The sequence below is a fragment of the Cebus imitator genome, unplaced genomic scaffold (assembly GCF_001604975.1).
Source record: "Cebus imitator isolate Cc_AM_T3 unplaced genomic scaffold, Cebus_imitator-1.0 Scaffold169, whole genome shotgun sequence".
Taxonomy (NCBI): domain Eukaryota; kingdom Metazoa; phylum Chordata; class Mammalia; order Primates; family Cebidae; genus Cebus; species Cebus imitator.
In genome coordinates this window covers 1,275,208-1,291,713 of record NW_016107484.1, presented here as the reverse complement: position 1 = coordinate 1,291,713, position 16,506 = coordinate 1,275,208, and the positions used below count along the sequence as shown (strand labels likewise).

Below are 16,506 nucleotides of genomic sequence, written 5' to 3'. Positions count from 1 at the left end.
GAGATCACGCCACTAAACTCCAGCCTAGGGGACAGCGAGACTCTGTCTTTAAAAAAAAAAAAAAAGACAAGACCTGATTAATGTAACATATTTCTTGAGCCGTGATGCATTCCAAACATCCTCTTGGGGGTAGCTGTTATCAGAATTGTGGTGGTCATTCCCAACCAGTTTTCACCTGGAACTGGTTTCCTGGTTTTCTAGGTTTGAGTTACCTTGTGTTTATGAATTGTATTACGTCTGGTGAGTGACATAAGGTTCCTGTACTTGAGAAATTCAGTACTTTATTAGGAAAACAGAATTCTCACCTGTGAAACAATTAGAGAATTACAGGGGTCCGTATGAAATAAAATATTAAATGATGTGAGACAGAGACTTAAGTTTGGCTCTTATAAAGGAAACTTTCAGTCTGGGTGTAGTGATTCACACCTGTAGTCCCAGCCCTTTGGGAGGCTGAGGCAGGCGGATTGCTTTGAGTCCAGGAGTTCGAGACCAGCCTGGGCAACTTGGCAAAACCCTGTCTCCACTAAGAAGAAAAAGAAAAATTAGCCAGACCTGGTGGCACATACCTATAGTCCCAGTTACTCAGGAGGCTGAGGTGGGAGAATCACCTGAGCTCAGGAGATCAAGGCTACAGTGAGCCGAGATTGCACCACTGCACTTCAGCTGGACAACCATAGTAAGACCCTGTCTCAGAAACAAAGGAACTTTCTTGAGCCCATGAACAGACACAGTCTCTGAAAAAAATGTCTGCATGGAAATGATTTGAACATCCCTGGGTTATGGGACATTTGTCTCTGTGGATTTAATGCCATCTTCTGTCATTTCAGAAAACAGTGACTTAATTCAGTAATAATTTAATGTTGCTGTGTGCTTATGCCAGTCATAAGCAATGTTGTAGTCAGGGGTCACAGTGAGGATACACTACCATCACTTACTTTCTCACTGGAGAGAGAAACACTATACTTAGGAAATTCTCTTCATATTTAAAAAAAGGCTACAAGTAAACAGGAGACAGTGATAGACCCTCTAGGCCCTTCTGAATTCCATGGTACCAGTTCCATTTGCTTCTATTCTTTTGTCAAAAAATTTATGGCTGCCTGCGGTGGCTCACGCCTGTAATCCCAGCACTTTGGGAGGCCGTAGTGGGTGGATCACTTGAGGTCAGAAGTTTGAGACCTACCTGGCCAACACAGTAAAACCTTGTCTCTACTAAAAATATGAAAAGCAGCTAGGCCTAGTGGTACATGCCTGTAATCCCAGCTAACTTGGGAGGCTGAAGCAGGAGAATCACTTGAACCCCGGAGGCAGAGGTTGCAGTGAGCTGAAATTGAGCCACTGCACTCCAGCCTGGGTGACAGAGTGAGACTCCATCCAAAAAGAAAGAAAAATATTATCTTTTGAGATAGGGTCTCACTCTGTCAGTCAGGCTGAAGTGCAGTGGTGTGATCATGGCTCACTGCAGCCTTGACGTCCCTGACTCAAGGGATCTTCCTACCCCAACCTCTCAAATAGCTAGGACTACAGGCACATGCCATCATGCCTGGCTAATCTTTATGTTTTTGTAGAGATGGGGTTTTGCCATATTGCCGAGGCTGGTCTCAAACTGAGCTCAGGCAATCTGCCCATCTTAGCTTCTCAAAGTGCTGGAATTACAGGTGGTTTTTTTTTTTTTTTTTTCCTTTTCTTTTTTGAGACAAGGTCTCACTCAGTTGCCCCGCCTGGACTGCAGTGATACAATCATAACTCACTGCAGCCTTGACTGCTGGGGCTCAAGAGATCTTCCCACCTCAGTTTCCCAAGTAGTCGAGATCACAGGTGCACGCTACCACACCTGGCTAATTTTTTAATATTTTGGTAGAGATGGGGTTTTGTCATGTTGCTGAGGCTGCTCTCAAACTCCTGGTCTTAAGCAGTTCTCCCACCTTGGCCTCCCAAGGTACAAAGATGCGTTTTTAAACTTGCTATGTCTCTAAGGCATTTCTTGCTGCTGTCTGCTTGAATTCACCAGAGTAGTGATTATAGATTTTATTTTTTTAATACAAGGACTGGGTCTCACTATGTTTCCCCAGCAGGTCTTGAACTCCTGGCCTCAAGCAATCCTCCTACCTCTGCCTCCCAAATTGCTGGGATTACAGGAGTGAGCTACCATACCCAGCGTGATTTTTTTTTTTTTTTTTTTTTTTTTTTAGAGAAGAGTGTTACTTTCTTAAGTGTTTTGTTTGGGTTTTATTCCACAGGAAGGTTGAGGACCTTCAGTTCCGGGTTGAAGAAGAATCAATTACCAAAGGTGATCTTGAGGTAAAACCCCTCCAGCTCTCTTAAAACTTTTATGGGTGTCAGTATTCAGAAACATGGGTGAAATAATGTGCCAACTGAAATGAGTGGCCAGAACAGTCAGCTGAGGAAGTGGCAGGGGAAACCCTGGCCTCTCTGGCCATGTTGGGTTCTGGAGGGCGGCTTCGTGGTAACAGTGCTGGTCCTTGAGCCTGTGATTTTGTGTCCCACTTCCTATGGCAGAGTGAAATTTGCACTACTCTTTTCTCATGCTTCAGAATTCAAAACCATGAACTGAATTTCATCGTCATAAATCTGGCAGTGTGTCCTTAACTTAAAGCAGTCCTGAAGTGAGACTTACTTACGTTCCTCTGATGATTACAAAAGGCATTTTAAATTTGTCATAGTAGTCCATAACAGGCCAGGTACAGTGGCTCATGCCTGTAATCCCAGCACTTTGGGAGGCCAAGGTGGGTGGATCACCTGAGGTCAGGAGTTCGAAACCAGCCTGGCTAACATGGTGAGAACCTGACTCTACTAAAAATGTAAAATTAGCCGGGCATGATGGCGGGTGCCTGTAATCCCAGCTACTCGGGAGGTGGAGGCAGAAGAATTGCTTGAACCCGGGAGGTGGAGGTTGCAGTGAGCTGAGATCACGCCACTAAACTCCAGCCTAGGGGACAGAGCAAGACTTCGTCTCAAAAAGAAAAAAAATAGTTCATAACAAAGCTTTTTGCTTTATCTCAGCTTTGCTTTTTCAGTTGCAAGAGAAATCCTTTTATAAACCTATAAAAGGAATAAATTATGTATTCTAATTGGTGACTTTTTTTAAAAAAAGTAATTAGCAGAGCAATAACTGAGAACACTTTATATTTCAGCTTCCTTTACTTCCATGACATTTGTAGAATTCATGGATTTTCCTTTAGTGTCAGGTTTCTCATCCCTTCTTAACAATTTATTCATATTAGTTTTTAAATTAGACACTAGAATTAAATGATTTTGATGGTTTTAAGCCATTGCTAGATATATGACAAATGTAAATCATTCAGTTTTTCAAATTTTCCAGATTTGTGGTTCTGTAGTCTACAATATTTTAGTAAAAATTGCACTTAACTGTGCATTTCCCAAATACTCAGTTTTACTACAATTTTAGAGTCTGTTGGCTGCCCACACCATGCTTAAATTTGAGAGGCACTTCCAAACAACAACTCTGATTTCTGTGGAAATAAATGTATCTTTACAGTTAACCCAAGAGCAAGGGGAACATTTTCTGGGTTCTAGTTGTATGGGGCCCAGAATTTAACGGTTATCAGTTTAATAGATATCTTCTTCACTCATTTCATATACAGCCACATTTCTTTAGTCGACTTTTGTGTTGTTCTCATCCATTTAAAAACACCCCAAAGTCTCATTAGAAGTTTCATATCATCATCTAATTCATATAAAATATAGCCTATGGTGTCTTGGGGAGGGTCCAGTTAAAATAATTTACATTAGCTCTAGGCTTGTATAGTCTGTCTGATAAACTTACTTGAAATTAATCAAATAAAGTTATCTCGAAACCCTAACACATATTGAAACTTTAGTGGAATCTCTTTTTTGTTGTTGTTTAATTTATTTTATTTTTTTGCTGATAGCAAAAGAGCCAGATTTCTGAAGATCCTGAGAATGTAAGAGGGCACTTAACTGTGTGGATATTTCCCTTGTTAACAAAGATTGATCACAGATTAAAATGCTTATTGATATTACTCAAACATTAACTCCGTAATCTGACCTTGGGACATTGACCTTAATATTTCTGTGCATGTGGCTTTCAAAGCAGTTACATTTATATCCTGAAGAAATTGTATGTAATGACTAAGCTCTGCAAATTCATGTGTTTAATGAATAGGCCAATGTTTGCTTTATAAATAATTTTGCCAGAAAAGGGGGATAAGAAGTTTTTGTCTGGAAACTTGGCCTTCTTCATCTAATTCATAATGTGTTCTAATTTTAGTGGCATTATTCCAAAAAAGATGATATCTGACTGGAGCATAAAATATCCTAGATGTAAAGTTGTGGGAATTCTGGGGAAGTTTCCAAGGTGTCTAATTTTGCTTCCCATGAGAAGAAAGGGGATTGTGAGGCTGGTGGCTGTCCCAGAGCTGACTGGCTGCCTTTTCAGTGTGCCCCCTGCCACTGACCAGTGCCTGCCAGTGCAACTGATGAGACATTCAAACTTCCTTTTGTTTCTACAGTATTTTCCTTAGTTGTGAACCTAGAGGCAAGCATTTGTCAGTGAAGACACAGTATGTTTTAAATTGTTATTACTGAAGTGAGAGTTTTCTAGCTGTAGCATTACTAGGTATGCAGGTGTTTTACTTTTCTTCCTCTAAGTCCATACACCCAGTACAAGTCCTTGCCATGTTGTCTCCAGAGCATTGCTTCCTGGTATACCCTGCCAGCTGTGCTGCTGGTTGTAAAGAACCTGGAAATGTTTTGCTTTGATTTACTGCCGCATTAGAAGGAATTTAAAGAATGACGTTACTTCCTACCACCTCCTGGCTCCTGAAATAAACAGCTCAAGACTAAACTTTTGGCCTGGCGCTGTGGATTATACCTATAATCCCAGCACTTTGGGAGGCTGAGGCTGGCAGATCACCTAAGGTCAGGAGTTTGAGACCAGCCTGGCCAACATGGTAAAACCCCATCTCTACTAAAAATATAAAAATTAGCCAGGTGTGGTGGTGCACACCTGGAATCCCAGCTACTAGGCAAGCTGAGGCAGGAAAATCTCTTGAATCCAAGAGGCAGAGGTTGCAGTGAGCAGAGATCACATCATTGCATACCAGCCTGGGCAACAAGAGCAAAACTTCATCTCAAAAAAAAACAAAAAACAAACAAACAAAAAAACCTGAACTTTCTGAAAGGTCTTTGTTCTAAAGGGTTCCTTTTTGTGAAGCTACTTCAGTGATCTGGGTCTCTTCTTTTCTTCCAAAACAGGCTCCCGCTGCCCTCGGTGTCAGTCTGCATGGGATTCCTGCCCCCGCGCCCCCCCCCCCGCCTCTCTTGTGCGCTTCTCACAAAGCCTTTGCTTTCCTTCTCAATCCCCTGTCCCAGGACTTTCCTCTTGGGATACCCTGTGTCTTATTCTAAGAAAGGAATGATTTTTACAAGGAGGGTTATCCTGCTCAGTGTCACATTTTTAGAGAGTGCTGTGACATGGAAGTGGATCACTAGTTCACTCGTGGCTGATTGACCACCTAAGGTCAGGAGTTCAATACCAGCCTGGCCAACATGGTGAAACCCTGCCTCTACTAAAATATAAAAGTTAGCTGGGTGTGGTAGTGCTCACCTGTAATCCCAGCTACTAGAGAGGTTGAGGCACTGTAGAACCCTAGATAATGTGTATATAGACCCATCAGTAAGGAGGCGTTGGCCACGCTCATCTGGAAGATCTCTGAATGGGGAGGAGATCACATTAAATGTATGTTTGCTTTTTATCTGGAAATAGCGACCTTTTACCCAGAGGACACTTAACTGTGTCAAGAGAAGAAAGGTTCTAGTGCCTTTCCTTTTTCCTACTACTGTAGTTTTGGATTTCAGTTCTTGAGGCTGTGACCTCAATTATGTGGATCAGGATTAGATTCTTTTCTTTTAAAAGCGGGGAAATTGAACAGTGTCCATCCAAGGCACATACGGACCAAGGGGACTATCCAGACAGTTAGGGCTTGAATTATATTCCATTATTTTGTGGAGTATACAGAGTTGAAGCAGGTGATGAATTGAAAAAACAAATTTTTGTTCACCTTTTAAATATCCCATGATGGTCCATCGATACCTGGTTTACAAGCAAAGTGACCTCTTGAATGCATTGAGGTCCCTGAGTCCCACTGGAATGAGTGAAGATGTTTGTAACCTTCACTTTAACATTCCTCCCTCTACTGAAGCTCTGCACCACTTTGTGTCACTTTGTTTGGAGTCTGTTGTCATTTTTTCATTGCCTGTTAATTGTCCAGATTGACACGTCAGTTAGAACCACAAATTATTTAAATTACTGCAAGTAAATGACAGCTGCTGAGAGCAGCCCTGCGGGTGGGGACCTCGTCAGTCGCTTATTCTGATAATGGGTAACCTCTTGTGTAGGAGAGATGAGGGTGGGAAGAGATACATTTGGACCCAGATTATTTCGAATTGATTAAGATTCTGCTGCACTTAAACATGTTGGAGATTATCCTCTGTGTTCCCCATCAGGCTACATCCAAGTGCCTGATAGTGGGGAGAGCAGAATAGCTGAGTTAACAGAGGTTTTAAATCACATTACTAACTCACCAGCTGTTTTTGCATGAGTTCAAACTCATGTCTTTGGATTGAGTTGCCATTTTACGTGTGAGTAATAAAAACAACTTCATCTTAAGGTAAAAATAATAAACCCCATACCAATTTGGGCTAAACTTTCCTCCTGCCCTGAGCCTCTTAACTGGCCTGCTTCAGAGATGGAGATGATAGAGGATAATTATTACTAAATTTTCTCTTTTTAATTATGGTTCCTTTTTTCCCTCCCTGGAGCCAACTAGCCTTTGGGAAATCCACTGCTGGAAGGAAACTAGAGCTTCCATGGCCCTTTCCCGGTCATAATAGGAATGTTGCTGAGGATCTAACTCAGATCCTTTTCACCCATTTCTGCAGAGGCTGCTAGCGTGATTTCCTTAGCTCTAGTTTCCAGATTCCTTCTTTTGGGGTTACTATTTGACCTTTATTTATGTCAGGTTATATGCTAGGGTGCACAGATCTGCTCTAAGGACCTATTGAACACTTTTAAAATTTATGACATTATCTTTGCCATATTTAGATGACAGTGATGGTGATGATCATTCTGAGGGTCAATATACCTTTTAAAGTTATCGAGTCAGTTACATACACATTAATGTCAAGTAGCCTTTGTGGGGTAGAGGGAAAATGATAGTTTAGAGGGAGGGATATTAACTATTCTAATTGGTGCTGATAAACTTCACTTACCAATATTACTTATATTTGGCTGCATGCCTCTGACACTTCATCTGGCCTCATGTGTTTCCATTTTTTCTTTCTGAACAGACTAGCCCATGCCCCCTGCCCACCAGCATCCTTTGTCCATGGTATTCATCCTCACTGCCCACCTCATCTCACCTCCACCTCTTCCCTTCTCCATTCCCCTTTTGTTCATCCTTTGGCAGAAGGTATTGGTGGCTCAGCCTGCATGCCGCTCTCTCTCCTCTCGTGCTGGCATGTCATGGTGGCACTGTTGTGTTCTCTTCCTCTTCCTTTTTACTAACAGACGCAGACCAAACTGGAGCATGCCCGCATTAAGGAGCTTGAACAGAGCCTGCTCTTTGAAAAGACCAAAGCTGACAAACTCCAGAGGGAGTTAGAAGACACTAGGGTAATGCTTTTCACTATTTAATGAAGCAGACCCATGCATGTGAATGGTGGACACCTCAGGTGACATGCTTTATAGTGGCCTGAGCCTTGACCCAGTGGTTCAACCTGAGTTTGGTCTTGTTACTGTTCAGGTGTTCGTGAGATGAGACTGATGAGTAGGAACAGGTGTTTTATATTTAGTCTTTTGTCAAAAGTAAAGACTGGTTCCTTTGGTAACCCAACCAAATCAAGATCGGAAACTTTACAACTGAATAAACAAATGGGTATAACTGTATTTGAAGTTGTTTATATTAATACCATGAAACGCATTTCTCCAGCTGGCCACAAGCAGTCAATTGTCCTCTTGTTCTCATATTTCTAGTTATTAGGCTTTCTAAATAATTTTTTGTTACTGTTGTTTTACTTTAGCTCTTTTCCTGCCTTCTTCCCTGGTCTCATGGGAGAAGGAAATGGAAACATGGGCTCTGTTTAATGAGAGTTAAGGACTTTCACCCCAGTTACCTTTTTATTTTGGAAGGCTGATCTCTGCATCTTCCTGCTTTCTGTCACTCAGGGGATTGAAACCTCAGTGAATGCCAGATGCAGTGGCTCATGCCTCTAATCCCAGCACTTTGGGAGGCTGAGGCAGATGGATCACTTGAGGTCAGGAGTTTGAGACCAGCCTGGCCAATATAGTAAAACCCTGTCTCTACTGAAAATACAAAAATTAGCTGGGCCTGATGGTATGTGCCGGTAATCTCAGCTACATGGGAGGCTGAGGCAGGAGGATTGCTTGAACCTGGGAAGCAGAGGTTGCAGTGAGCTGAGATTACTCCATTGTACTCCAGCCTGGGCGACAGAGTGAGACTCAAACAAAAAACAAAAAAAACCTCAGTTGTCAGGAGGGAAATGTATGTTGGGAACAGAATGGCTTCTTCCTGCCCCCAGCTCATTGTGCTTGGCCCTTGTAGCCAGGACATTAGTCATGTTTTAGTTTATTTATATATTAAAGCACCTATATAGTGCGAACTTCATACCAGACATTATTGTGTCTTTACAAGTATTCAGTCTCAACACAACCCGAGGAGGTAGGGAGTATTAGTGTCCCCATTTTACAGACAAGAAAACTGAGGCACGGGGAAGTTAAGTAACTTGCCTAAGATAAAACAGCAAGTAGTAATAGTGGATGCAGGATTTGCATCTAGGCCATTTGGCCTCAGAGCGTGTGCTCTTAAAGACCACAAGATGGAGTCTGTCTATTATGGAAGTTGTTTTGTGTTTAAAGATTAAGAAATAGTTACATATAAAATATATATTCACATACCCTTTTAAATAATGAATTTTTCTGTCAGTGACTAAATTGCCCAGATTCTTAACTTCAGAATTTAAAAAATTACTCTGTTTCTAATCAAATTTGCTATCCTGATTTTTAAAAAAATTTCTAGTGTTTGTAGAAATTTCTCATGTTGAGAATTCACTGACTAATCTAAAAATCTAGACAATTTTTCTTTTCTAAATCATACGTTTTTATTTCTTAAGAAGAAGTAACATGTTCTTTTGGCCCCTAAACTAAAGATTTCTCCTGTGTATTTGGCAAGAAAACAACAACAACAAAAAAAAGTGGGCCAGGCACAGCGTCTCATGCTTGTAATCCCAGCACTTTGGGAGGCGGAGACAGGAGGATCGCCTGAGTCCAATAGCTCAAAACCAGTCTGTGTAAGGTGGTGTGACACCCTGCCTCTACAAAAAATAAAAAAAAATTAGCTGGCTGTAGTGGCTACACGGGAGGCTGAGGTGGGAGGATCTCTTGAGCCCAGGAGGCTGAGGCTGCAGTGAGCCATGTTCATATCTCTGAACTCCAGCCTGGATAACAGAGCAAAACCCTGTTTTAAAAAAAAATGAGGCCGGGCGCAGTGCAGCTCACGCCTGTAATCCCAGCACTTTGGGAGGCCGAGGCAGGTGGATCATGAGGTCAGGAGTTGGAGATCAGCCTGACCAAGATGGTGAAACGCCGTCTCTACTAAAAATACAAAAATTAGCCAGGTGTGGTGGCACACGCCTGTAATCCCAGCTACTTGGGAGGCTTGAACCCAGGAGGCGGAGGTTACAGTGAGCCGAGATTGCGCCATTGTACTCCAGTCTGGGCAACAAGAGTGAAACTAAAAAAAAAAAAAAAATTTTTTTAATGTGGTAATTTGGTGCTGTTTCTTATTAACTTAGAGCCAAATAATTGATCTGGGAAAAACAATGGACTAATGAGATTGAGTTCCTTTAGTGTGATGGCTGTTGAAGTAATAAAATTTTTTTAAACAAGTAAACTCCTCTCCCATGTCTTAGTTTCATCGGCAAACAATTTTGATGTTTTTTTTTCCCCCGCTCTAGATAAGAAAGCATTCATTTACACCATGGTTTATCTAAGTATTTCAGTTTAAAGCTTATATCAGCTGAGCGCAGTGGCTCAAGCCTGTAATTCTTGCACTTTGGCTTTGGGAGGCTCAGGCGGGCAGATCACCTGAGGTCAGGAGTTTGTGACCAACTTGGCCAACATGGAGAAACCGTGTCTCTACTAAAAATACAAAAATTAGCTGGGCATGGTGGCACATGTCTGTAATCCCAGCTACTCGGGAGTCAGAGACAGGAGAATCGCTTCAACCAGCAGGACAGAGGTTGCAGTGAGCTGAGATCCCGCCACTGCACTCCAGCCTGGGTGACAAAGTGAGACTGTCTCAAAAAAAAAAAAAAAAAAAAAAAGCTTATATCTTCTTATATCTTTCCATAACGAAAGTGTATCTTCTGTGGATCCTCACTCTTGGCTTTCCAAGTGTTAAAATAACCAAGTACCTGTGTAAGTTTTATATCACCTATGTTATTTTTAGGAAACACATTAGAATTCTTTTTAGCCAATAAATCCAGTTTCCAAAGAGTGTGCTTGGTGCTGTAGAGATGTGAGCAAGAATAAAAATGATTTCTGACTTAATTTGTGGTCTTAAACTAGCAGGAGAAGCAGACATACACATAGTTTCAAATGACGGCAGATTCTGGGAAATGAAAAATAAATTGCTATACTTTATAGGAAAATGCCATGAAAAGTAAAATCACATTGTTATTTATTATTTTTACTTATTTTTTACTTGGCATTTTTCTTTACCTGTTTTGTTGTAACTAAGAATAATTGCCCTATTGGGTTTAATGTATTTATGCTATAGACCTTGTAGCAATGAGGTTTATTAATGTTTTGTATTTTTTAGCAGATTTTATCAGATCCTGATAGGTTTATTAATGTTTTGTATGTCATTTTGAGGTAATAAACTCTTGGACTCTTCCATCCCTAGAAAATCAGGTGTAAATGAATTAACATCTTTAACCTGAGGAGTCTATAACTATGAAGCAAACAATTATAATCAGCTCTGTAATATTTAATTTTATTTGCTTTGATTATGCAGTTTTGGAGACCCCCAGTGCTTGCTTTTCCTCTTCTCTTGTGGACATTGTAATCTTTATTAGTGTCACAGCCTGTAGGTGGGCAAAGGAAGTGAAAGAAGCATATCTGTTATTTTCTGTCTCAAAGAAAGGCAGTACGGGAGAGGAGTCTTAAATTCAGAGGAATTTTTAAACATTTTTTATATAAATAATAAAACAAAAATAAAATAAATTTAAAAAAAAAAACCAAAAAACATTTTTTTTTTGTAGACATGAGGTTCTTTCTATGTTGCCCAGGCTGATCTTGAACTCCTGGCCTCAAGTGATTCTCCTGCCTTGGCCTCCCAAAGCACTAGGATTATAGCCATGTATCACCTCACCTGGCCAGTCAGAGGAGTTTTGATCCTTGAAAGTTTGGACTCACTGCTGTTTTAAAATTATTTTGTTTCTTTTCATTTCCTAGATTAGTGTGAGTTTTTATGCTGGAAGCTATTTTCCACATATCCTATGTGCTAAATGGATTGCATAGCAGGTAGCAGAGGGAAATACATTTCTAGCAATGAAAGGACAAGGTTAAGAAAGTGTTTTTCTAGCCCTGGGGTATTTATTTAAAAGAAGAAAATTCTTGGGTACTACCCCAGAGCTCAAATAGAATCGAAGTATGTGGGAATAGGTAGAAACTTGCACTTTAGGCGTCCATTCCAGGTGATTCACGTGCGTGCTAATTTCTGAGAACCACTGGGTTAGGGGGTTAGAGGAAGATGTTTACATCAAAATACTGATAGAATTATAAAATCTAAAAAGGGGAATTTGTGTAACATTCTATGTATTATTGCAGGTAAGTAATCATTCTTACTTTGTGTTTTAATAAAATGATTAGTAGGCCAGGCATGGTGGCTCACGCCTGTAATCCCAGCACTTTGGGAGGCCGAGGCAGGCAGATCACTGGCTGTGATCACTGGCTGGTTTGACACCAGCCTGACCAACATGGTGAAACCCCGTCTCTACTAAAAATAGAAAAATTAGCCAGGCATGGTGGTGTGCACCTGTAATCCTAGCTACTTGGAAGGCTGAGGTAGGAGGCAGGAGAATCACTTGAACCTGGGAGTTGAAGGTTGCAGTGAGCTGAGGTTGCGCCATTACACTGCAACCTGGGCGACAAAAGCAAAACTCTATACAATTTATAATTTTCTGGTACTCACATTACTTTTTCGTAAGTCATAAGTGAAATTAGTTTTAATGATATATTTTATGTAAACTGATATATCCAAAATACCCTTTAATGTAATCAATATAAACATTATAAACAAGATATTTTAAACATTTTAAAATATAATTTCTTTTTTTTTTTTTTTTTCCCAAGAGACGGTTTGCTCTGTCTCCCAGGCTAGAGTGCAATGGTGCAGTTACAGCTCACTATAGCCTCAATCTCCTGGACTCTAGCAATCCTCCTGCCTTAGCTTCCCAAGTTGCTGTTACCACAGGCATGTACCTCCATGCCTGGCTAATTTTTTATTTTTTGCAGAGATGGGGTCTTGCTATGTTGCTCAGACTGATCTTGAACCCCTGGCCTCAAGTGATCCTTCTGCCTCAGCCTCCCAGAGTGTTGGGATTACAGGCGTGAGCCACTCTGCTTGGCCCACAAGACATGTTGTGTTCCTTTTTTTCTAAGTCTTCAAAATCTGGTGTGTATTTTACCCTTAAACCACACCTCGCTTCAGATTAGCCACATCTCAAGTGCTCCGTGGCCATGTGTGAGTAACAGCTAATGTTCCGGTTGGCACAGTTCTGTAAGATCACTTCCATGAAATGAATAAGCATTTATGCAGCCTGGATGAAGTGGGGTAGAACAAACTGGCAAAATAAGGAAATGTTGTCTTTCAGGAGGCAGATATATCTGAGAACTTTGAAAATTACTGTTTCTTTTAACTTACCAGTTAATGGGTATTTCTCTGATTTAAGCTTCTTTGGAATTTGAGCTACTAGATTGGACTTAAGCTATTACCACAATTAGAAATATGTATTAACCTGTAAATGTTCATAATAGTTTGCTGCCTGAAATGGGATAGTTATTAAATATCTTCACTGTTACAGAAAATTGTCAGGCCAGGCTCAGTGGCTCACGTCTGTAATCCCAGCACTTTGGGAGTCCAAGGCAGGTGAATCACCTGAGGTCAGGAATTCGAGACCAGCTTGACCAACATGGTGAAACCCTATCTCTACTAAAAATGCAAAATTTAGCCAGGTGTGGTGGCACGTGCCTGTAATCCCAGCTGCTTGGGAGGCTGAGACAGGAGAATTGCCTGAACCAGGGAGGCGGAGGTTGCAGTGAACCAAGATTACACCATTGTACTCCAGCCTGGGCAACAAGAGTGAAACTCCGTTTTGGGAAAAAAAAGAAAAAAGAAAAAAAAATTGTCAGTGACTTGTTATTTAAATGATCTTTTCTTCTTTGGACTGCTGTTAATAGGTGGCTACAGTTTCAGAAAAGTCACGTATAATGGAACTGGAGAAAGACCTAGCATTGAGAGTACAGGAAGTAGCTGAGCTCCGAAGAAGGCTAGAATCCAATAAGCCTGCTGGGGATGTGGATATGTCACTTTCCCTTTTACAAGAGATAAGCTCTTTGCAAGAAAAGTTAGAAGTCTCTCGTACTGACCACCAGAGAGAAATAACTTCACTGAAGGAGCATTTTGGAGCCCGGGAAGAAACTCATCAGAAGGAGATAAAGGCTCTGTATACTGCCACGGAAAAGCTTTCCAAAGAGAACGAGTCATTGAAAAGCAAGCTCGAGCATGCCAACAAAGAGAACTCAGATGTGATAGCCCTGTGGAAGTCCAAACTGGAGACTGCCATCGCGTCCCACCAGCAGGCGATGGAAGAACTGAAGATATCCTTCAGCAAAGGGCTTGGAACAGAGACAGCAGAATTTGCTGAGCTAAAAACACAAATAGAGAAAATGAGACTAGATTACCAACATGAAATAGAAAATTTGCAGAATCAACAAGAATCTGAACGGTCTGCTCATGCTAAAGAGATGGAAGCCCTGAGGGCTAAACTGATGAAAGTCATTAAAGAAAAGGAGAACAGCCTGGAAGCCATCAAGTCGAAACTGGACAAAGCAGAAGACCAGCATCTCGTAGAAATGGAAGAGACGTTAAACAAATTACAGGAAGCTGAAATAAAGGTAAAGGAGCTAGAGGTACTGCAAGCCAAATGCAATGAACAAACCAAGGTTATTGATAATTTTACATCACAGCTCAAGGCTACCGAAGAAAAGCTCTTGGATCTTGATGCACTTCGGAAAGCCGGTTCCGAAGGTAAATCGGAAATTGAGAAACTTAGACAGCAGGTTGAGGCAGCTGAGAAGCAGATTAAACATTTAGAGACTGAAAAGAATGCTGAAAGTAGCAAGGTTTGTATTGACATCCTCCATTTTTTTCTTTTCCATTTGTTATTCTTATTTTGCATTGTTACTTTTGAGTTGAGGTCATTCATCTTCCAAATTGCTGATTTAATTAAATTGCTTGATGTCCCCAGTTAAGTATAGTGTAGTATGTTCTGAGTGTGGTTTCATCTGAGGAGATTAGAGAAAATAATGGCTTAACCACGTGAATTTATTTTGGTTGCCTATTATCTGGGTACCTTATCTATTAATCTCTGGGCTATGCTATGACCTCTTCTTTAAGCTTAGCTCCAGCCTATACTCTATTTAAAATATAGAATGCCCTAACACTGTGGTGTTAAGATGAATGAATGAATGAACAGAAACTTAAAAGATCGTCATCTAGATGACTATTCTTTGGGTTAAGTTAAAAAAAAAAGATTGGCTGGGCGCAGTGGCTCATGCCCGTAATCCCAGCACTTTGGGAGGCTAGAGTGGTTGGGTCACCTGAGATCAGGTGTTTGAGACCTGCCTGGCCAATATGGTGACACCACATCTCTACTAAAAATACAAAATTAGCTAGGTATGGTGGTGGATGCCTGTAATCCCAGCTACCTGGGAGGCTGAGGCAGGAGAATCTCCAGAACCTGGGAGGTGGAGGTTGCAGTGAGCTGAGATTATGCCACTGCACTCCAGCCTCGGTGACAGAGTGAGACTCTGTATTTAAAAAAAAAAGAAACTTAAAAGATCATCTCCTCCGTTCCTAACCATATACAGTCAGGTGCCACATAATGATGTTTGAATCAACAGTGGACCACATAAACAAAGGTGGTTCCATAAGACTATAATATGGTATCTTTACCTTTTGTATGTTTAAATATGCTTCGATACACAAATACTCAGCATTGTGTTACAGTTGCCTACAGTGTTCAGTACAGTAACATACAGGTTTATAGTCTTGGAACAATAGGCTGTACCATGTAGCCCAGGTGTGTAGTAGGCTATACCTTCTAGGTGTGTGTAAGTACACCCTATGATGTCCACACGACAGTGGAATTGCCTAATAATGCATTGCTCAGAAGGTATCCTGGTTCTTTTAAGCAATGCATGACTGTAATTGCCTTATCTGTATAAAAACAGAATGTGAGCTTAATGCTTCTTGACTATTAAAATTAACATGTTGGCCAGGCGAGGTGGTCACATCTGTCATCCTAGCACTTTGGGAGGCCAAGGCAAGTGGATCACTTGAGGTCAGGAGTTACAGCCTGGCCCCTCTCTACTAAAAATGCAAAAATTAGCCAGGCGTGGTGGTATGCGCCTGTAGTCCCAGCTACTCGGGAGGCTGAGGCACGAGAATTGCCTGAACCCGGGAGGCAGAGGTTGCAGTGAGCTGAGATTGTGCCACTGGGTGACAGAGCAAAACTCGATCTCAAACAAAAACAAAAAAACATGCTGTGATAAATAACATTCACAGCAAAATTAAGGATAAGAGCCTGGAGCACTTTCCATGGCAAAAAAACTCTTTGGAGTTTTTTCTATGGCACAATGAGAATACAATCTGTCCCCTCCTTCACTGGGGGAAATACTGAACAAGTGTGCATTTGGTCAAGGCTTAGGAAATTACATGAAACATTCGCCAGCGGCATTCCTTTCTAACTAGCCTTGTTAAATGTCATCTTTAGTGGTTCGAGGAATTCTTTCCCAGTCCTGCTACTAGTTGAGGCGCTGGTATTGATGCTGAATGTTCCGAGCTTTTTGTGGGAGAAGCTGCTCTCTTGGCAAAGAAGGAAGGGTTGTGATAGTTAAATGGGGTGAGGTGAGGACTGAGAAACAGCAGAAAATTGCTAACTAACCATAGTTGAAGATGACAAACTGGTTACAGGAAATTTTTCTCAAATCTCCTCATGTGGTACCAAAATACTAATCAAAACACAAAAATTAATTAGATAATATTTAGCTAATGTTTACTTTTTCACATCAAGATTTCTTGAAAGCCAAGTTCTAATAACTGTTGTCCAGTATATATATATATATATATATATATATAT

General features: G+C 41.0%; 1 protein-coding gene across 23 annotated transcripts in view; it reads left to right on the top strand.

The window, feature by feature from the left end:
- Positions 1–16,506, top strand: part of CLIP1 (CAP-Gly domain containing linker protein 1) — a 141,335-nt gene that overhangs the window by 58,935 nt on the left and 65,894 nt on the right. For 11 of the 23 annotated variants that reach the window (XM_037744213.1, XM_037744208.1, XM_017544315.2 and 8 more), the window contains 4 exons: positions 2,238–2,298; positions 3,912–3,944; positions 7,571–7,675; positions 13,544–14,488. In XM_037744213.1, the coding sequence (XP_037600141.1) occupies positions 2,238–2,298; positions 3,912–3,944; positions 7,571–7,675; positions 13,544–14,488 (1,144 nt within the window). The remainder of the gene's footprint in view (positions 1–2,237; positions 2,299–3,911; positions 3,945–7,570; positions 7,676–13,543; positions 14,489–16,506) is intronic. The other 12 variants (XM_037744209.1, XM_037744210.1, XM_017544323.2 and 9 more) reach the window with 5 other exon arrangements.